We start from the raw sequence: 26,258 nt of genomic DNA, 5'->3' as shown, positions 1-26,258 counted from the left end.
TGTTAATTTTGCCTGCTTCGATCAATCTCGAGTATTTACGACACGCGTATTGTTCCTTATTTGTAGATTATAATCGCCAAAGTGTATGTATTATTTAAAAAAAAGAAAAAAAAAAAAATACTGCACTTTCTTGCCACCATACTCGACATCCGATACGAAGGAAAGACGAATTAACGCAACAAAATCCGCGAGGTAACCTCGTATTTCAGAATTCAGTGTTAATTATGTATGTTACAATGGCGCGAGTTCTACGAGTAAGTGGAAAGTTGTCCGATATTCCTGTACGATAGCAGTTCGATTAATCCATGATGCAACGAATATTGTTTTCCTTCTTCCTCCGATCGTTAACGAAAGAATAACGGAGGTCGTCAATTACAACGTCCTCGGTTTGCGTTTCGAGGTGACGGCTGCTTAATTGTTCACGACGAAAACCGCGGATTATACGATCAAGCTGATAAAGATCAGGGTCATCGAAGCAGCTTAATTGTTTCGCACAATCTTGCACCGGCCTCTCGCCGTTGTGTTGTTCACACGACCATATACATTTATACATTTGCATCGTGCGCGTCGTGTATACGCTATACACCTATGTTTCGAACAGATCGACTCGATCATCGTTCTTGAAATTTTTGTTCGATACAAATACTTTTCGGACGATACCTGGATCAGTTTGATAGAGAGGATTGCCCTCGCTCGAACGATCACTGGATATCGATTGTATCGTGCATGGCGTATCATTGACTCGAATAGAACTCGATCGTTGGTAATTGCGAAACGAACGTGTAAAGGAGATTATTCCGAATCGCGTAAGAGCACGTGTAATGTCGTTGACAGACACACCAGTTACCAATTGATATTTTGCTTTGGTAACATCTTTGAAAGTTTTTACGATAAATATCGATATGATTTAAGATCAACGATATGAGTTAAAGATGTCGGATTACTCTGTTACATCGATTTCTTTGATTTATCACGTAGATGTTTAGAATTACACGTTGCGACCTGTAATTTATTTTCATGGTTGGTAACTTACAATTCGTTTGTCCCTTTGTAGTAAACTCTAATTTTCTGTGCATGTATGTTACGTTATATTTATGATAATACCAATAACAAATGTTACGTAATAGTATCTAGCATTCGATAGAAGGTTTATCAATACGTCAAATTTTATACGAATTGTATTACAATTATGAACACGTACAATATATATTAGCTTCTAAAAATTACTTGTATAAAAATGTTTACAGTATACATTTATAGATTTCGTTTTCTTTTTAATCTCGATTTAACTCGGCTAATTGCACTCCGAAAACACTGATCTTGACTTCGATTTAACAATCTGAGAGAAAAACGTTTACGATACACGATACATAATCGATTAATTCTACGTACGTTAAATTCTATTATCACCGAAGTTCTCGCTTTCCCGATATTTCCATCATAAATATAAAATTATAAAATTTGTATGAAATATCTTAGAAGAGATGTTTCGTAGAAGAGAACGAATGTATTTAACCGTAATTTTACGTCTTCTTCTGTTACAGGTGAGTTAAAGTCCTTGTCCTTGCCAAGGGGATTTCCGCCAGAATTAGCGGCGAAGGAGGATGACAAAGGTAAAGAAACGAGCAGCCCATTAGCCGCATACTCGATCACCGTTAATCGCAAATTTTATTACCAGCTGAGCCAGCTGAGAATGCAAACGCTAACTATAGATATGATTGTTCCGCGAGAACGCGTCGATGCACTTTCTCGATAATCGCGGGTAGATTCAAAGGTTTACAGATGCCTTGCTTCATTTTATAATTATATTTATAAACATGTTGGTCTTGAAAACTGATCTGCCACATATGGCAATTCTCTCTCGGGTACTAGTTTACAAAATTGGCCAAAGTGATCCTTTGACGATCGATGGTTCCTTCGCAATTACGGTGGAAAATCATCGCGAGATTCTTGTGGGTACAATTTGTCATTTCCCGGGTGTGGGTACAATATATCTCGATGAAATATTTGAAAGTATATCCAGCAATTTCACGACCTTTATAGCTACTATTACGCTATTTTGTAGGTGATTCGATCAAAGTTAATAACTATAAAATTTGTGTATTATATGCTTTGTTGACACGTTTTCCTCTCCATCTATTTTCAGAAAATTTGTTCTTTTAATGAAAATTTTCATGGAAAACATTGTCTAGGAAAACAAAAAATGTGCATGCATTATTCCATAAGCTATCAGAATTACCTCTTTTATCTACTTGTATTAAGTTGCAGACTCCTGGACAATAATTAAATACATTTATCAGGACATGTATTAATTGTAATTAATTACCATTTATTTCAGCATAGTTGCTTAACGAGGTCATAGATAATTTCGCTTAACAGCATATATCATGCAAATTAAATAACAAATTGGCAAAACAAAATTACACGCCAAGATTTGACACTGTGATCGTTCCGTGGAAAAAGCAGCCCAACAAACGTTATGCAATTAAGTTAGTATCGGTGAACAAAAGCTGAATTATCATTCTTATTAATTCTTAAATAAACGATAGATAAACAAAACTATAATGCGCAATAAATAATTAAAGTAAACATAACAATAATATGTTCGCGAATGTTCAACAGTGGTAAAATGTTTATACGAGTATAAGTTAGATGCTGTAATTATAATAACTTTATTTTATCGTTAGATTTATAATTAGCACTTATCGAGTGATACATCGAATGACAAATGACAAATTCAACTCGAGTTTTTGTTTTCGTAGGCAGCGATTTATTTCCCAAGTGAACCAATAATTTTATGCTGTCTTATAGTTTACCTAACGACCAATAATTATGACTTTTAACGTGCGAACAGTCGAGTTTATGAAATAATAAGAGCCTTTTCTGTTTCTCGGTCTCAAAACACGGTCTCAAGTTCATACGTATACATGCCTATATTGCTACAAACTAATGAAACTGGTTCTAGAATTTGAAGCAAAAAGAAAGCTGACATCTTTTACAATTTGCCTCTATACAGCGGTTAAAATCACAGCATTCCTTCTATAAACACATTAAAATAGATGGTTCAGCGTTTCTTTCTTGATGACAATCCAAGACTTGTATAGGTTGCTATATGTGCACACCCTGTACTATGCTACACTGTATTATACTATACTATGATATGTTCGGCACACTCTCCTTTTCTTCATTTTTTCTTTTCTTGCTCAGAAAATAAAAAGCAAACAAAAAAAAATAGCATTCTAATAATAAGAATAAAAAATATTCTTTGCCCGTTAGTCTGTCTTTCTATCGGTGTAGAGTCTAGTTTAGATAATCGGAAATCCCTGGTATCGATGTTTCTCATTCCTGTACTAGTTAGAACACATTTACGTTCGACTGATTTGCGTAAGGCTGTTGCTCAATTATTCAAATACGTGCATATGCGGCCGCGATTCTACTCGCAGCTGCTGTTTGTAGAAGCAAATGAACAGACCAGCGTGTTTCCGCTCGCACGCGTTCGACATGCAACGAATAGGAACTCGTGTCTCTCCTTTTCGATGAATCGCCTTCGACGCTCAATCTCTATGTTCCTACAATTTTCTACCTTTTTGTCTTCTTTTCTTTTTATTTGTCTTTAGTATTATTAAGTTATCGAGCATTTTCATTCTTCGAGTATTTGCTCGCAAACCGCATAATTTTCCCTTAATTCCGTGTCATTTTACCTTTTTACCTAAGCGAATTTACCTTTCTGCATCCACGAATGTCGAACACTGGGTGGAAACAAAGTGCTCATTACCGGCATATCTTTTTCTCTGGTTTCGTTCTGGTGAAGGAGTCTTCTACGGTCGTACAATCTATGTAGGTACAAGCAAATTGCTTTCAGTTAACCGCGGAATCATTTGTGGATCAAGTTTTTGGAGCGAGAGGCCAAGCAAATTTCCTTTCGCCGTAACTTCCAATTACGAATATCCTTGTATTAATGCAAGGTTACCGATGCGTTGTCAATTGCATACGAAGTAGAGGAAATTTTTCTTAAGATCACTTGGCTGGTATTGATCGGAGGCGAAACAAATTTCCCACGTGTTTCAGTCGTGGTAAAAATAATTGTTTTTGCGCGAAACGAGTCAAAACTTCAATTTCACAAAATTGAACAAGCCGACGGTATGATTTTCGTTCTCTGAATTTATTCTCTGCGGCGATCGAAGCGGTTGTTGACGCCATTTCGTTGAAACCGTTCGCAAGTTTCTGGCATGATCTTAAATTTTGTAAATTTTACTTCCTCGCCAAAGCGTTACGTCATCCCCTGGCCTCGACTAACGCAAGCGAGTTCCGCGTAAATCGGGTTGGCCATCGAAGTTTCGAGGAACGTTACAGCTTCGTTGTATAACTTTTGCTCGCATGGAAATTAGCTGTTGGCATCGGTCCCGAGCAACCACCGCGCGACTATTTCATTGATGTAACTTTGGACGAAGAAGCTGAGCCATGGTTAACGGCTCTCTCGCGGAAACAGAATTTCACTCTGCCTTACAATGAACTTTGGGGCCGCCTTATTACCAACAAACTCGATAGGTACCGAATAGTATTGAAAACATTTGTCTTACACTAAAGTTGCTAATATCTTCTAAATATTCGACATCTATAATAAAAAATTCTTAACCAATAAACTTTATATAATACATACATATGTGGCAGGATACGTAACAGGATTCTACGTAATATTTTATGTCGTATAAGTCTCAAAACAATCTCGAGCTCTTAAAATTTTCAAACTCTCGATGAGCTATATCTTACAGTCACCTATTATTACTATCCATAGCTTAAAATTACTCACGTTCTCGCTGCTGCTATTAAGCACTAGTCAATCTGCCGCTAGTATCAAAATTGCACTTGCTTCCACAAAAACAATCCTTCACACTCGTTTAGCGTTCGATTCTCGAAGAACTACGCAAAGTTCACGTAACATCCTATCGGGCGAATTCTTCGAGTATCTCGACCGTTATTGTCGCCGACCGCGTTGCTGGTGATCACTGTTAACCCGTATTTATGACGCGGCATGGCCAGGAGCCAGGTTAATGCGTCAAAGTTACGTGGTGCTGTGTCGTCGCTCGTGGATATCGGATGGTATGTATTCACGTGGCACGCGTGTAGTCAGGTCTCGACGTAAACGTAGCGTTTTAAAAAGTGTACGTTTCATTGACCGATCGTTTCTCTCGGTCTCTGGATCGTGAGTTTCGCGTAGCCGAAGAGGAATTTACTTTCGGCGATACGTAACAATTGGCAAACGCTTCGTAGATTCTAAACATCAACTAATATGTCAATTAATTCGAACGTGCATTAGAAGCAATTGCAAAAATAGGTAGGCACGAAGAATTTTAGAAATATACACCTATACATGTAAATAAAATATCATTTAATATTGAAAACAATATCTAAAATTCTGTACCAAAATAACAATAAAAATTTGTTGGTGTACTATTTCAAATTATCCGTTGAACTCGTTGCGCATCGTCTGAGAATATCTCAAATCCGCGACAAGAATTTGCACAAAGGAAAGTTTCGTCGAACTTTAACGTCCTCGTAGCTCGAAGAAGGAGTAAACGAAATCTTATTACGAAGAAAGTACAAAAGTATTCCTGCGGGAACGTGATTAAACTTTCGAAACGGTGAATACATTGCGTAGCTGCCTCTTGTTCGGGACTTAACGTTCCCAACCTTCCTCGTCTTTGGACCTTCCGTTCATTTGCGTTGCTCTATTTGCAACGTGCATTAGCCCATCCACTCTCTTCGTCGAGTTGTCCTTTCTGGTTACCTTCTGTGACTACATCAAATACAAAGGTAATTTCATAGGTGTCAACGGGTCAAGTACCGAAGCAATGACGAACCAACAGGAAGAGAGCACTTAGGGCGGAATAATAAGGAACTTCGTTGCGGTAACAACGAACACCGAGTTCACTGACAATGTTGTCCAATCTTGGAGAAAGTCGCAGTTAATTGTAACCGTTCCCATCTATCTTTGTGAACAAATATATCGTTTTTATCATTGTACATATGTATTATCAAGTACCTATTCGGTAGATGTTAAAATATATAATTGTTTTATGATTTAATTTAAACACGAGCTGCTGAAGCTTGAAAGTGAAATTTAATTCTGGAATTTAGTTAGAAAGGAAAAGTATCGCTTTAATTATTTGTTTAGACCTCTTCTGCACAGTTTAGAAGAAAGGTATAGAACGAAGATAGCGAATCGCTAGACTTTGACAAGTTTATGTGTCGATTATTTTAGACAATTAATAGATTAATTTAATACCCGATTAATCTTTAAATTCGTTTCAATCTAGTAACAAAATAAGGGTAACTCAAATAAGGGTAGAGTAAGACTCGAAAAGAAGTCAGAAAATTCTTCTGAAAAACGTAAATTTCTGTCAATGCAATGTAAATTTTTCGTCGTGCCGCTCGACCTTTAAAATCAACGTTAAACGAGCATCTGTCGTGTTTATGAACACGCAGTGCACGCGTGCTACTGACGTCGCATCGAGGGGATCTGTTTCAAGCGAAGCAACGAGCTCCCTTTAAGGGATATTCAGTTACATCGGGATGAACAAGCAGCCATGAAATCGTTGAAGAAATTTTGCCTTTCTGCGTTACAACTGCACGCGCATGTATCCTGGAAAATAAAAGTAGAATGACCGCGTTAGCATACGCGAGTCGTGACAAGAAAAGCTCGCAAAAGCAGCTCTCGCCGAATCTAGCCTCGGCGTGTTCCGTGTCAAACTCCTAAGTGGCCGACATTTCGTGGAAATGTCTCTTTCCTGGAAGTGAAACTCGGACAAAATCATGCCCCTTGCTCGCGAACGAAATAAACGCGAACATCCAATATCACAGAATTGCGTATTTTCCTCCCCTTTCTGTGTACGTCCGCCGGAAACTTTGTTGGTAATTTCGATATACGTTTTCGAAAACAGCAATCTATCTTTGAGATAAGGTTTTAGCATATTTCTAGCAATAGTATTCATCGTTTGTCGTTGTTGAATCCCCAGAATTTCTCGAAGCAAGTGCTGCATGATGCGACTCATACTCGTTCGCGACTAACTTGTTCGAACGAATCGATTACCAAATATTAATTCGTTAGGTAATCGGTTGAAATACGTAGCTGCCGTGATCGTGGCCGATTTCGATGTTACCATAGTCGAGGTGGAATCGAACGGCAATCTTTAGCAATTGCATAACTTGGAAACAAAACGACAAAAATCGTGGCCCGTGTTTGCTCCGCACCATTTATCAAGCGAATCCATGCGATTCGTCGAACGAACTTTACTGTTTCGTTTTGCTCTATCGACCACGGATCGATCTCTTCGTCGACGTCGCGTCGCGACCTGTTTTTACAAAGTTTCTTGCATAGGAAAAGGAAGAAGATCAAATGCAGATTTCGGATAATTTCTACCGCACTTGTTCTTCGCTTGAATATGTAACTTGTTTGGGAAACGAATCGAAAAACAACTTATATTCTTTCGAAACTATTTTCACTTTTTGATTCTTGTTTGGTGTTAATACGCTTAGAATAACGATGTTCAACTTCGGAAAGAGTTTTTCTTTAGAAAGAAAGTTTTTCAGGAAAGAGACAGCTAACGTGAGCGAATAAATTGAACGTGACAATGGCTTTTTTCGCAGAAACTTTTATGGGATTATACATTGACTGTTACGCGTACAGGTATTCCCCGTATATAGATATGTAGGTCTATATATATGTAGCCTCTACATTTATCAACGTTCTTCTACTACGATTATAGTAACGAAGTGAAGAGGATGAAACTCCAGCGCGACAAAGAATTTACGTTCGATCAAAGAAAGGAGCTCGTAAGTCCACAAGAACGAAAAAACGAAGAAAACCGAAACCAAGCCCAAACCACGCAGCGAATCAAACTGCGGTGTTCATCTGGGAAAAAGTATAATCATTGAACGTAATCGTTGAAACGGTCCCCGACCTTTGACGTAAGAAAGAACGAATGCACGATTCAATTACCATTTAGTATTTCATTTTGTATCTCGGCAAATTTTCTTTGCGACGAGCATCAAGATCCATCGGATGGATCTCGTCTCCACGCCTTTAGCGCCTGGCGAACGAAACGGATCGCTAAGATAGCCATTGCGCCCATTGCACCCGTTGCTAAAAATAATACGTCGTACGGCAGGGCTATAAGCGCAATACGGACCGGTGGTCTCGCGTGTGGCGTGTCTGCTACGGGAAAGGGTGTAAACGAGCAAAAGAAGAAGGTCGGTAGAGGCATGGAAGCAAGCACGTTGAAGCACGTAAGTCGGTTGGTAGGTAAAGTGCAGGCCGTGCGGGAAAAGATAAATGGTGTCTGCTCGTTTGAGATCGTTGCACGCGTTTGCTTCTGACGGCTCGAGAAATGCGGAGGTAGGCCAAATTAACGCAAACGTAAATATTCGTAGCCATTCGCATGGTTCACACGCAGTCTCACGGGAGAAGAAATTACCGCGATTAACGTCTCTCTCGATGCTTCGAAAGACAACATTTTTAACGTTCAGGTCGATTTCACGCCGATGATAATCGCAAGTACCTGAATCGTCGGAATTTATATCGAAGACCAGTTCTCCGCCGATAGAGATAGGATCAAGCATGTTGGAAATAAGTTCGAATCTGACTCGAAGACACGAGCTTCGAAACATCTCACGAGTGCTAATAGAATTACGTAAATATATTGCAAGACCGTGCCCTGTGCCTACGATCTGTTATATGGAGGTATTCGATATCCACGCTGGCAACGGTAGTCGATGGGGATTTTATTCGAATTTAGTAGGTTGCTGTTAGCACGCTGTTCGGTATATCGACCGATCGATCGAAGTTTTTACGACCCATAAAATTTTATATCTGTCGATGCGCAGCCGGTGATCGGCGAGCTGTCACCGGAACAGTTTTTGATTTTTCACTCTGTAATTGCCTCTCGTTTGCGTGTTCGTCACGGCGCGGCGTGGCGTGGCGTGGCCTGGCGTATGATCGAACGCGTTGAATTTCCAGGTCGTAACTACTCTCAAACAGTACGTTTAGAAATAGTCGCGATACCCGGTTAATGTTGCGAGGATCGTTGTGACCACTGTTGCAAGAACGAGTTAAATGAATCTGTGAGTATAAAATATGAAAAATTTCTCGCAACAGATGTCGATCCTCGCACGATTTTATTTAATTTATTAAATTGAAATTATAAAATTGAAACATTTACGTAGAAAAACTTGGACGCCATTGTCTTAATAAATGAAACAACGAGAGATATATACTTCGGAAATTACAAAATTAAGAAATTGAAACCAAATTCTATATTGTATAAATATCTTGTGTTTAATAAATAATCGTTGTAGTTTTAATTTGCTCGGAAGAATACTTAAAATCTTCATGAATTAAAAGATAATTATTATACAAACATTGAGTATTTCTCAAAGTTCAATGGAATGCACGATAAAAGTTACAACGAAGAACTTGTACCTACAGAAATCCAATATTTGTTGACAATTATAGAATGAGTTAAGAAAGCAACTAACTCGCGAGACATCGAGCTAATAAAGTTTCATCTGAAAAGAGGATATGAAGCGTGTGTAATTATATGAGTCAACGTACTATGCTTGATTGCTTGAAACAAGTTTTGAATGTTTTTTGTGGAACTAATAATACGTTTCGTCTGCACTTGCAGTATAGAATACGTCATGCACGCATCCGTATGAGTCTAGTGACCATGATGTAATTGGACTTTATGACGGACTACTGTCATTAACCGCTTTTAACAGTGCATATTAATATCTCTTGCATGGAACATTTCATTTTCCTACGCTCATATAAAATTCCCATAAGCATCGAAAAGGATCGGGTTTAATCGCTATTTAGTTCGCTGGATGAATTATGACTATAACATAACACACTTCCATAATAACAATAATGACTATACAAAATGGTAACTCTTTAATCGAACAAGAAATTACAACATTTTCATGATAATTAAATACCGACATAACAATCAGTATAATATAGATATCAATATCGAAATAAAATATCCAAACATTAACGATTTGATCGTCGAAATCACGATAAAGCTATAAGTTACGTTAATTTTTAACTAGACCATTAACGGATCATTTAAACTGCGATTAAGATACAGTTAAATACGAATGCTATTCGTTTATACCGAAATATAGAAATTTGTCAAGTTCTTTGTTTCATTCGTCTGTTTTCACCGATTTGGATAGATATAGGTACAAAATTCATTTAAATATAATCAGTTTCCGTTCATATTCTTTCTTGCCATTTAATTACAATAAATTAAATATAAATCGAAACGACAACCATCGATGAAAAATTTGGACGAATTTTCATGGTAGCCAATCTTCTTCCTTGACGACCTATGGGGTCTAAGGATACCTCCAGCTGAGAGGCGAAGCACGCTCGTGCCACTCCCCTCTCTGTCTTTGTTTTTCTTCCACGTTCTTCCTTTCGCTCGTCATGTCCGTGGCGTCCGTGGCGTCTGTGCTTCTTTCTGCGAGATATCCTCACTCGTTATGCTTGTTTTTTGATTTTCCTCTTCGTGGTCTCGTCGCTAGCAGACGACTTGGCGCGCGTCACTTTATGTCCTCGAGAAGCTACGAGCTTTTCGAAACTCTCGGGTCTCGAGAGTTTCGCTCGCTTCCGTTTCTTCTTTGACCATCACGAGGAAAAGAATGGATAACCGGCTGTTTGCCTAGCATAACGTTGTAATTTCATTCAGAGAACGCGAAAACTACCGCAGATTCTTCGATCGTTTTATTTGCCGCATTATCGGCCAGGATGTCAGTATCAGATAATCTGTGCATGCAATATGGCTCGGACGCCTGTCGGGATTTTATTCGAGGCAATCCATCTTTCGTCGCCTCTTTGGACGAGGAGGATTTCTTAATTGCTCTTTGATGTCGTCTCTCCCGTACATTATTGTTTTGATAGACTGGTTGAAACGGATTTTATGCGAATATGCGCATGTTCTTCTTCGGGAATTGAGATAATGTAGATCTTTGTGGATAGAAAGTATAGTAACAGCCTACCATTGTGCTTATCAAATAGCCTCGAAATTAATTGACACGTACATATTATTATACATAATTTTCAACAATAACATCTCGATGCCGTTACAAAGTACCGTGAACTATCATCTCGTGATACAATACAACTGAAAAACTTAAACAAGTCGTATGCAAAAGACACTAAATCAAATTACTTTAACTTTTATTATTAATTAATTTACATGCAATAAACAAAAAGATAGTAATGAGCTTGCAAAGCTGAATGCCGAGTTCTGTTTTTGGTTCGCAAAAATACGTCAGAAATCAGCTGATCGGTGTTGGTGCGTAGCGTCGCAGAAGCGCAGCGCCACGGCCACAGTCGTAGCCGCGGCGGCGATACGAACTAATTTCCACCTCCTACGTCCGCTAAGCAGGGATTCCTTCGTGCAGTCCAGTTCCGATGTTCCTCCGCGACGGTACGAAACAATAGAGGTGCTCCGGGGTACAGTCATGTCCGAACCGTGTTTTAATCGTTTTGTTCGCGCGTGAAACGAGTGTCGCCGTACGAAAAGTCAGTGGAAAAGTGTGTACAACCCAAGAACACTCGGTGGAGAGCAGTGCGTGCAGATGAACCGAGAAAAACCGGTAACGTATCCCACGCGCCTTAGAGCGAGTCCGCGCGAGTCTGTCGAAGTTGAAATCGAAACGGTGACAATCGGGTTCACGGTATCGCGTTCGCATTTCCCGTCCATACTCCGGGATACCTATGTGTTAAACGTTAAACGACGAGTTATAGATACCAAAGCGTAGATTAGGCGGATTAGATTTCATGTGGGTACCGGTGTATAGCGATCGACGAGCCCTATTGTTTACGCGGCCGATTAGTGGCGGAACAGAGACAGAAAAAAAACGAGAAGGAGAGAGATCCAAGGTGGAGCGAACAAAAAAGATTTAAACGTGGCTGTGTGTGTGTGGGAGGGGCGGGGGGAGGGGTTGAGTCTAGCGTTACGTCTCTTTCGATGCGAAGATGCTCACGATAGTTGCGTGATGCGCGAGTTGCTTCGTGACGAACTTGATTTTTGGAGAAATATCTCAAGCTCGTACAATGATCGTCGACCGAGCCAACGTCGATATCAAAATTCAATCGTTGTAATCAATGTGAAGGTATTTACCGCGTGCACACAGAGAGGAACACAAAACATTATTATTACGATGCGTGACACTTTTTTTCGAATGATTTGATGATTCGTAGAAAGGCACGATTCTAAGTATTCGATATTGTTATTCGTTGCTCTCACCTTTTCGTAGTTTACATTGAAATGTAAGAGGAAGCGAGAGAGTGATTTTGCCTATAGTTCTGTAGTCTATGGAATTGTCGATAGTTTTTGCCAGAACTTTGTACGACTGTGCCAATACTACAGGGTTTCCTAACGAGGCTTTCTTGTGTACATTGTTTCAATATCATCGCATACCTTTCGTGACGTTGTAGCTGACTTCTTTCAATTGTTAGTTCGTATTTATCGTATATTCTTCTTCATTCGAAACACAATCACACGAAACAGATAATATTGATTTTTGTTGCTGTAATCGTTTTTTTCTTTTTATTTAGAAGCGCATGACTTAAAAATAGATAGAAATTATAGGGAGAAAACTTTGAATACTTTGAAATCTTGTAAAACATGTAATACTACATGTATTAGAGTATATATTTATATCATTTTATCTGTGTCTATCTTTATCTTGGAAACGCCTAAGTACAGAAACGTAGATTATTTGGTGAAAGGAGGTAGTAAATTCCACTTTAATATCTTTTTTATCTGAATATTTTTTGTTTATTTCTTACCACCTTATTTCTTATACGTACGTTAAAGCAACGATTGGGGAAAGTATTATGAAGCCTATGCTCGTAAATGTTAATAAGAAGATCATTACTGTAGAAGAGAAAAAGGTAAAAGTAAATGAATTATAGTGTCAATCAGCGTCGAAGATAGTTTTTCTGGGAGAACTTTTGAAAATTTAGGTTCAAATATAAAATACAAAACTTACATTTATTAGTTGCGTTGGAATATTGTTGGGGCAGTTTTTGCAGTAGAATTGTGTTTGAGCCATGTGTAAGAAATATTATATTCTGATCACCAAAATATCTGTTATCGTTATTATGATCATCGATGCGAGTGAATATAGAGGAAATCAGTGGAGTCAGACGAGTCACCTACTTCCCGACCAAAGCTACGAATTGAAAACAGATTTTCGTTATCAAAGAAACGAAGGTATCGGTGTACCGAAAGCTGAAAAATACCAAATATTTGATCACATTAGGATTACAAGCTAGATTTTGATCGCACCTTCGTTTCGTATTTAGAATAGAAAATCTCCGATTGAAATTAAATCGGAGATTTAGAATTGAAAATGTGAAATTCAAAAGGACTGAGAAACTCGCGAGACGGATCAAATTCTAATCCGAGTTCGCGGTCGACTTGTTCGGGATCGAGAGAGAATCGAATGCGTAACTCTTCCGCGGCATCGATAACCGAACGATTTAGCAGGCAGCCAGAGAATTGCGCGGCGGTGCGCGAGTCACGTATACCGCAAAGAAACCTTGACTTTTTTGTTCGGACGATCTTTCCAGCAGCGGATCTGGCAGGCCATATTTTCTGTTCGAAGCCGTTCGTGTCGTACCGTGTATGAAAGTGAAAACCAGTTATTCTCTATCGTTTCGTCCCCTACCCGTATTTGGTCACCGAATAAGATCGTCTTGGCGCGCTTGTTTTAGGGACTCGATCGATTTTTGCCATCCAGCTGGTGATTTTTTGCACATGGCACACCAGAATCTTGTCTCGATCGATCGATCGATCGTTAACGATTTCGTACTCGTTTATGTAGATTGCTGCATCGATTTCATTGTCTAAGAATAGCAGAATTTGTTACTCGTAAGAGAAACGCTCGTAGAATAATTATTTCTTTTTAGTAGCTTTTCCTTATGACGTTCAACGTTACTCGTATTTCCTGTTATCTTTAGAGTATATTTCGAGGTTACAGGACGGATGCCTTTAGATGCCGTAGAATAGTGAGAGAAATTCGAAACAATAATAATCTTAAGGAGCGCTAGAATCGGGATAGGAATTATTTATGCGGTAAACTATGTCGAGCAGTGATAATGATGGATATGATTGTGTAGAAGTAGTACGGTTAATACATATAATAGCGATGGTCATTAAGATGAACCGGAAGGATACGGTTGAACGGTACCGTTGTTATTACTGTTGTTTAAACTAAGACCTTAGTTCATTGGGTTTTCAGTCGCATACATATATATGCGAATGAATAGGCCGGTAATGGTTAAACTTTAATCCTCGTACTGCTTGCAACGTATCCACGTATCCTTTGCAAATGTTTCTAAGGAAAGTAAATATCCCTTGATTTACAGAATTTATCTTTATACAAATTTTACGCTAACGTATTCTTTGCACTCTGAAAATTGTTATGGCGCGATCGATAAACGATTCCAGTAAATTCTTTTCCGAAAACTGGTTTTGTTACGAAAAGGAAAAGGTTGTGTAAATGTTTGCAAATTTGTTTATACAGTAGATTTTTTTTCTTGCGCCTTTTATCAGCGACGACGATACAAAAAATAATTTTGATCAAATAATATTATCGTCGTCGTTACTCGCTCACTGTCGGGATTCGCCGTGTCAGACGAGTACAAACGATTATTTTCCCTTACAAGTTTCACCGATCGTTTAAATTGCAATTTTACAAATTGTATCTATTTTATCTCTACGCGAATAAAAGCCTACATTTTCGACGAAAGTACAAAACTTGAAACGTTTCACGTTTGAATTTCAAAATTTGCTTTGTCGAAAACTGTACTTTGTTAAAATAATTTTACATTTAAAAATTATACAAAAAATCATAGCTAATTTCGATGTTTAGCGAAAGAAATTGAGCGGCGAGTTTTAAACGTCAGCAGTTTGACAGAGGGAAGTCTTTTGCTAGACGTATCTGGACAAATGAACTGGTTCCTGCCGGAACAGGGACGAGTTTATCGCTGTATACGACAGATAAAAGCGAATGTCGTTTGTACAACCTCGCACCTGTTTGCACCATGAATGATTAGACGCTTTAGCGAAAGGAAATATTTTTTAGATCGTATTCGTGGCGTGTCTATTCGTTTTGTCGTTACGTTTGTCGTCCGCGTGTTAGAGCCATTTCTTCGATGAATCTACTTACTTACCTAACTTGATCCGCCGACCAATTTGTCACTCGTCGAAGCTATTGTACACCGAAATATCATCGATACGATTCCCATCGTTTTTAGCTATTTAGCATGCTATTTTCCCTAAAAGTTTCAACGCGTAAATAAAATTCCTAAAATTTTACATAGTTATCGATAAAATATCGTTGGCTTAATTTCATTTCAATAGTTATTTATACGTATAGATGACAAGGACTTTTATTTTAGAAAACTGTGGATAAATTTAAGCTTTGATAGAAAGAACTTGTACCTACCTTGTACCTAACTTGTACCTATTGTTTCGTTGCATCGGTCGTTTGATTTTATCGGAGTCTAATTTGAATTTTTTCCTTTGTTTCGTTTTTATTGAAATAGTTTGCCGTTGTGCCAGGCAGCTCGGAAATAGACAGAGCTTCGCTTCGCGTTGCAAAGTATCGTTGCTCCATTTCGAGAGTCAAGTTACCGGTGTCTCATCGAACGTGCGTGATTAAGTGCACGGAGAATTTGATTACAGAGTACGATAGTTAAGATAGATTCGTAGAACCGTTCTACATTTGTCTCTGGAAGAAGGAACACTGTTGGTCGATGTTACCTGTGCACGTGCGCAAAATGTTGAAATCCGTCTGCGAACTGTTATTTGCGGTACATTTTCTTTCCCCGTTTCGCATAACGACGTTTCATTCTACCTTCCGTTATCGATTATTGCGTATATTTCTACACGTTTATGCTACTTTTAATTAGACCATGCTCAAATTTGCATTTCAAATTTCTTTCAAACATCGTTTATCCAATTGCCATGTACGATCATGACTTTGTGCTTTACACCCACCTCTAAGTGTGTGTGTGTGTATATATATATCACCTCTTTTCTTCATCTACGTTTCTAGCTAAAAAAGAGTCACAAGTTTCAATCTGCCGCGTGAAACGCAAGCCTCGTCGAGAAGCATCTGGAGAAATAACCTCGTTACTTCTCAAACATCAAAGACTCGGCTCGATTCTCTGGTGGCGATGGAATCGACACGATCGAGCCGGTTCGTTGCACACCATCGTGGTTCCCTGAATCACGGTCGATTCAGTAATCGCCCCTCGCGCGGCCGTCGACTTTCATTTTCGTCTGTCTCATGGCATGTACCGTGTACCAAAATAAACTCCCCTCTACCAGGGTTCCTCGAGAGTGCAGACACCCACCGAGTGGCCGATAAGTAAAGTTACAGTTAGGAATAACCGCGTGCTTTTGTATTTTTGCACCTGGATCACGGTCTGCCTTCTCCTCCCCTCCCCCTTTTGTCCCTTTCTGTTTCCGTACACCCTGGCTTGGCCTATACACCTTTCCTAACCAGGCTGTTCGGTGACCAGCAAGCAGGTGTTGCCGACACATGGAATTCGAATAAGCAGGTGCAATAAGCGAATCGTGAATCGCGTTCTTGAAGGAATCGTATCGATCTGAACGTTAAGCGGACGTCGTTGATAACCCGAGTCCAACGTTATCGATGATTTTCCTGCAGGAATACGTTTCGCTATCCACGATTCGAAGTTTCAGGTTATATCAATCTTTATCGTTTAACAGGCTACGTGTTATCGACGAAAATCGTATTTCTATGGAATAGCTCTTGTAATACAACTCTGTCCGTCAGGTGTTCCCTCCATTAGTTCGATCTCGACACGTCCAGCCAGAGATATCGAGTGTCGCTTAAATAATCAATCGACTCATTAGCCCAGGCGAAACGTGTATCGTTCGAACGAAAAATTTCCTAGTGCTCGAGGCTCGGATTCAATGGCGAATAGTAGGTAGAATCGAGCGTACGAGTGCTTCGTTGCTGGCGCGGCGGAGGAGCGTAAATGAACCCTTTTGTCACCGACCTCCGGTGTCGGAGGAGCGTCCTTCGAACGCGCACGTAACGCACATTAAAATTAACTCTGCGTACACGATCCTCGCAGCATGTTCCATTCAGCGGTGCAACGGCTTTGTGCGAACGTGAAACGTCTAAAGCATTCGCCGAGTGACCGTACGCCTTCGGGGAGACGAAAAATAGTGGCTGGTGACGTAAAACGCCGCTGGCGAAGATCCTTGACTCGGAAACACGGCCTTACCGAGGCGGCCGTCTATCACCAGGTAAATTTTGCATTTTCTAATTGCGAGGCGTTCTCCAAGCGACACGACGACCGATTTACCTGCAGCGATGTTATTATTCCAACAATTGCTCAGAAAAATAACGATTCGCGAATCTAGTTTACTTTTCTTTTTCCCTTTTGTCCCTTAGAGCAAAGCGATCAAAAATAATTTGATGAAATTGTTATTTCGGAGATGTGCCAGGGTCTTGAACTTTAGAATTTTATCCCAAATATTCTAACGTAATTTAATCTATTGTAAATTCTATTTTATTGCAATGTAATTGTGTCAAAAAAAAAACTCTCGATTTTCATTTAGACCGTGTAAGAATATCGTAAAAACCTTTATCATTCTCTCTCTCTCTCTCTCTCTCTCTCTCTCTCTCTCTCTCTCTCTCTCTCTCTCTCTCTCTCTCTCTCTCTCTCTCTCTCTCGGAAGTCTCGGTCACGGAAAAATACAGAGAAGTAATATTTTAAAAGTACATACGGGTTGATTTGAAGAACATATCCGATGTGCGATTAACTTTTGATTTTGTGGTAATGAATTAATGCGTAACGCAGTTTGTGAATTTTACAATCTACTATGCTTTTATGTTGAAATAAAAATTTAGTATCGCGTGTCGATGTTTCTTGAATTAACTCTGGCTGTAGTTGGTAACACATAGTTCGATGTGATTTAATTAACATTAAAACCTGTTATTTTGGATTATAGTTGCCGAAATTAATTTGGACATTGTTGTGATTATTTCTGCTTATTAAACTACTCAAAGTTTCTCGTTTCCCTTGTTTATTTCATACGTCATATCCATATTGTACATGCGGTAATTAATAAATAGCTTGACGTTTGTTAATAATGTTCCGAGGATTGTAACAGGTGTGTTGTATCGAATACTCTGTAACTTATATAGTAAAACAGAATTTTCATTTATAGCGGGTTGTTAATAGACAAAACAGGTTGGACACATGATCCAAAACTTCTAATTAATTTAAGCTGGTAACAAGTACGATAGGACAAAAAATAATTTTTCTGCGAAAATTAATAGTTTTCGATTTAAAATCAGATAGATGTGACATTTTAAAGTATTGTATTTTAGAAATGCAAAGAATGTGAATTTAATTGTAACATTCATATCGCAACTTGAACTTTTCTGTTGTCATTCGTTACCTGTAACTTGCACGATCAAACGAATTTGGAAACATAAATGTTCCATACAATTTTCTAAAATGTTACACGATTTTAAACGAACGAAAGCCAAACAAACATATTTCGTTATTAACATCGCACGCTGAAAGGATTATAGATAAAAAAACGATGATTTCATGAAAAAACCTGCTTAGGAAATTATTAAGTAAAACAATTAGAGAGAACTCGGATAAAGTTTCTTGAAGGATAGTAATCAGTAGAAGTCTCATTCGAACGGAGCATCACATTTTTTCGCAGTAGGAGGAAACTCTCGTTCGTAATTCGTAATCGAATTCTTTCGTTATTAACAAGCGTAAACTATTACACGTTTGATTTCGACATTTTGAAGAATCATGTTCTAACAAGAATCTGTGATCTGTAAACATTTTCATTCGAGAAAGTTCATATCTGTTGATACGACGTTTATCTCGATACCACGATACTCTTTCCACGAGATAAACGTTTTCCTGTTTTGTTCATCTAATAGAAAAAAATATATATATATATATTTTAACAAAGAGTATGAAAATAGAGGAGACGAACGAAACATCATATATTTTAGAAACTATAAAAATTATCACGAAACACGCGGCTAACATTGCTAGTAGATCATCTTTGATAGATCGTTATACGAAATACCAGGAAATTTCCATCTTCGGGCATCTTATCGGTTCTATAGACGTCGCATAGGACGATGATACGGGCTACTCGGTTAATTGTTAATGGTTCTATCCCGCGCCCGTGATCCACTTACCCCATTAAACTCGTTCTCGCATTATCGTGGTCGTTTCGAGCGATCGACCAATTACGCGTGAGTCGTTAGTCGTCTGGGCACAATGTTGTAGCCGGTTTAACGCGTATTACGATCGCAGCTTCGGGAATTGCACCCTCGAGCTATTTTCCTCTGGGAACCGGCCTTTAGAAACTGGCTGTACAACACCGTGCACCATACGCTACCCATGCATGTCCGACTTTGGCCGAACGTTCGAAGCGGAGAATCGTGCGACAATTATAGAAACGTTAGAATCGTTAGCGCGTCAGTTATCCGCCAATTTTTTGGCCGTTCGATCGTCTCTCCTAGACTTTTTTTTTCTCACTGGTTATTATGATTAATCGCGTTGACAATTATGGGAAACGGCACGGTGAAACGCGACCACGATGTTCGATTTTTATCGGTTGTTCGTTTTATCGACGGGGAAGGATCGTTCGCTATTGAAAGCTATATCGGATCGTACGGGGCAGCGTCAAAGTTCTTCGGACAATTTTACGGAAATTTATGTGGAAACTGGAGAAAGTACATCGCGCGATGCTCGGATAGCGATCCAACATAGCCTCGTCGAGTGGGTCGAATTTGTTCGATTCTGCGATCTGATGATTCTGCGTTCTTTCGATTGTCTTCTTTGATTTGAAATGGATTGTATTTTTGATTCGTTCGTTAATGTAGATACAGATCGAGATTTATTATTATAACGATCTGCGATCCTCCATTTCTAGAAAGATCTTTATCGATCGAAAGAGAGCATCCGAAACGATCGAATTTACATATGAATCTAAATATATGTAAAAGCAAAAGCACAGAGTTTTACCGTAGCCTCGTCGCAATAGCAATATCAATGCGAATCGCTGCCGCAAAACCATTAAAACAAACGTTAAAAGCTTCGATGGTTGAAAATAAAAGTGCGAATTAACGCGCCCCGAGCTCGGTGAATACATATTAAAGTACACTGAATATATCGACGGACGGATTTGCATCACGAGACTTGCCATTTGTTTGACCGTGCGAAAATTCAGCGAAAGATGGCCGGAGGGTATAAAGCTCTCGTGTTTTGCGAAAGCTCCCGATTTAAGCAGCTTACCATCGCCGCATTCTACGCAGCGGGTAGCTGCTGCTGGATTTAAAATTTCCATTGACATAACGTGTTTTCACGGAATGGTAGAACGTAGCCCGAATCCCTTCTAATTTGCTATTCGACCGTCGCGCGTCGGTTTAACTCGTCATAGTTTAACTCTCGGAACTACCGTCGAAATTTTGTCCGCCTTTACGAGCGCGTGCGTAACTTGCGAATATTTCCGTGAAAACTTGTCGGTGAACCGTGCTCTCTCGTATCCGCGACAAGTTCTCGAACTAGCTGCTTAGAGCCATCGAGGTTCGCGGTGGACCGAGAGAAAAATCGTATCGTAGCGTAATGATGTCATACTGTGATCGAAGGAAGAACATTGACAGAGTTTGAGTTATAGTTGCGGAAGCGAGAGTGGAATTTTCCTGTGCGAAAAATGCGAGTCGATTATGCGGAGGGAAGGGGATTTTCTCGCGTGTCGCATCAGATACTCTGCCTAAAATACTGCAAAAGGGAAGATGAAAGAAAGCAAGGGAAGAGAGAATATCGGACAACGCAGGAAGCGGCTTTCAGGCAGGTAGCAACGACGCAACATCCGGTATGGATAACGCCTAACAAAAGGGTATGCTCCTTCCGTCCGCGTCGACGAAATAGATACCGGCTTTCATCGCATGATAGCGCGCGGTAGACGGCAGATTTTTCGTGCGAAGGACGCTCCCTTGTTTCCTAGAGTTCCATGGAACAACCTCGTTGACGAAATATGCTTATCGGCTCTGAATAACGACTACGAAATTTATAATCGCGCTGCAAATTCAGTAGAGAACGTAGAAAGATGTCGGTGTAAGAGATGTTAACGGCTTTTTATTACGCGTAGAAAGTACCTTATTCCCTGAAATGCGTAGAAAGTGCACATGGAAATATTCAGAGTATTTATTTTCATAATTACGGATATGATTCTTTTTACGAGCGTTATACTCTGATACTTTGGCTGTATCAAATAACTCGTACGATATATGCACAGATAGACTAGGTTAAGATGGTGAGAAGGTTAATCGATACGAAACGGGGGTAAGAAAAGCAGAAAAATTGATACTTTTAAAGGAAACTTGTCGTGCAATCCTGCGATCAGAAGCCTTCCGAAGTCTTTAAAACCCACGAGACCGTGTAATCCGTGTTCTCGAGTCTTTTTTTTTTACAATTGTTTCTTTGGTTGCATTTATCTATATACTTATTTATCAAACTAAACGCCATTTGAAAGTTGTGGTTAATCTGACCTGTATTTTAACTTTACAAAAATAAATAATCTTACAAATATTTGTCTGCTATTAATTTTTCAGTTATATGTAAATACATATCGTAGAATCTCGCGTCTCCCCACGAAAAATGACTAATTTAGCGAAACTTCCGGCACAAGCGTATCACGATGTTTCGCATTCTGTTAGGACGTAAAATATTTCGTAAATAGCCGTCTCGTTGCCGACAGCATTCCGTCTTTATTTACGTTAACAGGGTCGATTTAATTTAACTCGGTGGTTTTACCAGCCAAAAACTTGGAAACGAAACGAAAAGAGCACGACAATTTGCCAAATGCTGTCGCCTGTGTCCATTGTTCGATGTTCGTGCATCCTTCTTTCGTTGGTAGCCCACAGGGTATGCTACGTGATCAAGTGTGTAACGCGGAGATTTTATAACAATATGTGGGACAGGTCGGTGAACTTTTCGTAAGCGAGATTCTTTCGTTCGCGTTTCTCGTGATCCATGAACGATCGAATAACGTTTAATTCTCCGGGATGAGGATCAGACAGGCGCGTTTTAAAGTATATTGGACCGGTAGAAAAGTAACGCCGTTTTACGTACAAAACTTCATTTGCAATTTAAGCCGAGTATAAGCGAAATACAAATGGGTTAATGCAAGTATAAATCTTTATTAAAGTTATTATTTATGGATAAGGTTGAGGTCGGAATTAATGGCGCAATACAGGTAGAATACAATATAAACAGAGCGAATTTATATTTTAATTGCACCGTTGAAATTATCATAGGCGATAAAGTGAAATCCGCGAGTTATCGATCCGTGGCAAACAGAGGTGCACGGCGAATAATTTCACGAATCAGTATGTGGAAGTAACGATTCCATAGTCGCAATCGTTGAACGTGATTAAAACTGAAAATTTACTGTGATTCTCTCAGATATTATTATGCGTATTTTAATTGCTATTTAATCTGCTGCATTGTTTTTTAAGTTCTCCAACCAACGAATTAAAAATCTTTTCGTTCTTTTAATTTCTGTTTTCTCGTTCCCTTGTTTAAAAATTATTTCTTTATTATCGCCGTATAATCTAATGCATCTAAAGTCGTTTAATGAAAATTGATATTTAAAGTTATCTACAAGTATATATATATATAAATATAATTGGATTATCCTTTATGGTAGTTGTATCTATTACCTCTGGCTAGAAGAAATACGACTATCGTAAGAATGTAGCGAAACTAAAAGAAGAATGTACGTGTGAGATGCAAAAGCCAATTGTATCGTATGGAAAGACAGACTGGAATTTCGTTTCGCGTAGAAACCCGTGTACGTAATCTCCGCTCACGGCACTTGTAATCAAAACGGCGTAACGGAATAAATTTCGCGACTGCTTGCTACTTGTACGTGGCATTAACCAAGACGTGTTCCCCGCTCAAATTATTTACCGTTTACCGTTCAAAACACCGCGAAAACGTGTTTGCAAATAGAGTAGATAAACAAAGACTGAGATCTCGAGAGGAGACGAATGGCGCGGGTAAACGAGGTGGCACGAAATCGCAAGTGTATAAAGCCGGGAAGGCCATGCTCGGACAATCAGGAATGCTAATCGAGTTAATCGACATTCGCTGAGCTACTAATTAGCTCGCGATGCGGCGTAATGAACAGGGTCGAGTATTAAATTCTTCGAAAGTGGAGATTACAGTTGAATTCAATGGTTCGCGTGTGGAGGAAGAGCTTGGCGAAGAGTTCGTGTGTAACAGGATAGCAATGTTGTATAAGTAAATATGTAGAATGAACTGCTACGTGGGAACCTGTTGTAACTATGGCTAAGATCGTGATTAAATTTGCTAACGAAAAAATTGTATATTTTGCATGTTGGATATTTAAAAAATATCATATTAAATACACGCACGATGTTAGGAGGTACAGAAGCATCTGGCTTTACAATGTAATAACTGTATGGTCAAAGATTATAATACATACGGATTATAATACGGTATAAAATTATAAGCACTTGATGCGAATTTTTTGCGAGACGGAAATGCAACATAGCCCGCATCGTTGTAATTAATGTTAGAAACGGAGGAATTGCGTCGCATCGTTTCCAAAAAGAGTAACGCGAAGGGCGTAATATCGCTTTCTTACATTTACGGCAATATGTGAAATTAACGCGAGGGACAAACGAAAGTTAATCGTGTAGCCGAGTGAACTTTTTAAATTCTACTGGATGCTCGTTGAAACGTATTTCGCGGGAAAAACGTTAAAACATTCGCGGTAGAATGGTGAAAGGATCGTAATGTTCTTAACAACGTTTCTAAATATCTTCCCTGGTTCGAATATTGCGAAACGGTGCTTTGAGGTGGAGTAAAAGCAATGTTCCGAGAAAACGTTATCCAACTGCGTTAATTTCATTACACGAATCTCGCGCCAACCGGGCGGCCGCTTAATCGCGGCGCGTATACGCTGTGTGCACGTCCCTTTGTTGCCGGTACTTTCCACCGATTGTTTCGGCGTCTCTAACGTTACATAATGCATGCACGATTGTTATGCAATCGTACACCTGAGCTTGTACGGTCCATGCCGAAGATGAAGCGCATTTTCGCGCGTTCGAACGGCTCCATTCTTGCCATGAAACAACGTTTCCGCGCTGTAATTGATTTTCGATACACGCGTAGTAATAATAATTGGAATTAATACACAGCATATTGTTTGCAATTGAATTCGAGGCTTACTCTCTGTAGAACAAAAGAGAATATCGTTGGTTAGTGATAATCGTTCGGTCGAACTGTTCGCTTTTCGGATGATTAAATACATTATTACATTATACTACGTTATATTATATTATATTATTAGATCAAATAGGTACGTTATTATAAGTACGTTATATCGGAATATTAGGATTTTTGCTACATCGGATACACGAAAGGAATAATTTATGCTTTTATAGTTTATCATCGGTTTAAACAGCAGGAAATTATACCGAAGAAACGGCTGTCGAAAAATCTTTTGCGTCGATAAAAACTCCGTGTTCGGAATTTTGAGTGGTCGTCCGTTTATAGCACGGACTTTTTCCTTCTTTAGGAAATTCCGAATTACATTGTCCCCCCTTAGCTGTAAACCTGATGACTCCGAGGTCAGGTAGAAAATCCCGGGAAAGGACCAGGCGGAGAAAGGTAGGAAGAATCAGCAACGTAGGAGGACGGTTTATCATCAGACATCGTACCGTGCGAGTAAAATACTTCGCTTCCAACAAGATCCTACCGCCGCCGTGTTCGTAACATCGACGTTACTTTTATACAACAAGTGCAAATACAGTGATAGATTACTCCAACGCTCGATCTATTAAACCTCCTCCACTTTGAGCGTTAAGTGATTCGTGGTAGCCGATATCGACCGATCGGTTTGACCTGATCGGTTGCTCTTTAGTCGAGAATTCGCAACACTCGGAGTAACCTGCATTAAATGTAGATGGTTTAAATACGTTTTTCGAATAATATTTGACGAGTATGAAATTACTAAATATCCGAAGAAACTCGCATAAGAGACAAAAAATAAAAAATTGAAATTTCAACGATCGTTTAGCTTCTATCGAAAAGAAATTCATCGAAAATCCTCAACACGGTCATTTACAAAACGTTGGGCGAGTGATTCGAACAAGACGGCGAATATTTTCAAGCTTTTCGCGCGAAGACTGGTTTCACTCGTAAATCTGTCGAATATTCGACCACGTTTTCAGAGAGCATAAATCGCGGATCGTAATTCCAGCCAGCAAGGGCGAAAAGCTCTGCGTACCCCGCGATAAGTTCGCGTCAGTCTCGATAAATCAACTTTACGAGCTTACGCGCGAATCGGGACGTGCTTTCACCGGAAGTGTCGCCGGTGTAATAGAAAAAATGATTACGCGTTCCGTTTTCACGGCTGGGGATAAAGAAAGCCAGGAGACCGCTCCAGTAACGCGAGTGAACGATTCCTCGAGAACAAGAATAGCGATTCGTTTGATTCCATTTAGTGGGACAGGGAAAGAATGGAAATCGAAATAGTTGTCTGAAGTCTTTCTTCCTCGTCGGTGTTTTATCCTTAATGTGTGCCTCGCGAAACGAGTAGCACGGTGTTTCGCGTAATTGCGAAAGCGACGGTGATTCTTGTCCGTTGCGCACGGTATGTACTTACATATGTAAGTAGGTGGTCTGATTTTGTACGCGGAACCAAGGTGCGTATAATAACAAGAGGAAATTGCGAGAAATGGAAGAAGAAGGAGTACTTCGTCTAAGCTATATGTACCTCGTGTGTTTCAAAAGTTTGCTTGTTATTTAACTAAAATATTTTAGGAATCAATCCTTTTCGTAAAATTGTAAAAGATAATCGTTATTTTTGGCGTCGAGCTAAAAATAAAATTGCTAAAAATAAAAGAAACCTAAGAGATATACCTGAATTATTCGTAAGTAAGCGTAGCGACGCGTAGAGAAGTCGCTTCTTCCGTTTCCGTCTTCGATCATCCAACGATACCGACGATTTCTCAGCTTTGGTTCATCGTTAAAAGCTACTTGAGCCAGCGTCTCGGATCCTCCTCTATTTTAAGCATCGCTATATCTTTTACGAAACGTCGACGCGAATAGTCGTCCGTGG

At 39.4% G+C, this 26,258-nt stretch overlaps 1 protein-coding gene and 1 long non-coding RNA gene across 25 annotated transcripts in view; one reads left to right on the top strand and one right to left on the bottom strand.

Moving 5' to 3' along the window:
• Positions 1-26,258, top strand: part of LOC126916263 (ras GTPase-activating protein raskol) — a 251,021-nt gene that overhangs the window by 124,314 nt on the left and 100,449 nt on the right. For 17 of the 24 annotated variants that reach the window (XM_050721854.1, XM_050721864.1, XM_050721861.1 and 14 more), the window contains one exon: positions 1,545-1,613. The exons of 5 other annotated variants lie outside the window; for them this stretch is intronic. In XM_050721854.1, coding sequence (XP_050577811.1) covers positions 1,545-1,613 — 69 coding nt within the window. Of the gene's footprint in view, positions 1-1,544; positions 1,614-11,452; positions 11,662-17,188; positions 17,364-26,258 lie in introns of those variants that run through there. 2 more of the 24 variants (XM_050721879.1, XM_050721875.1) reach the window with 1 other exon arrangement.
• Positions 2,656-4,992, bottom strand: LOC126916287 (uncharacterized). The gene is made up of 2 exons (XR_007710514.1): positions 4,811-4,992; positions 2,656-4,615 (listed from the first exon to the last, which is right to left on the bottom strand). It is a non-coding gene; the product is annotated as an uncharacterized LOC126916287 (long non-coding RNA).

This window comes from Bombus affinis, chromosome 5 (assembly GCF_024516045.1).
Source record: "Bombus affinis isolate iyBomAffi1 chromosome 5, iyBomAffi1.2, whole genome shotgun sequence".
NCBI classification, from domain to species: domain Eukaryota; kingdom Metazoa; phylum Arthropoda; class Insecta; order Hymenoptera; family Apidae; genus Bombus; species Bombus affinis.
Note: the sequence above shows the minus strand (reverse complement) of the source record. Positions and strands in the feature narration are given on the sequence as shown.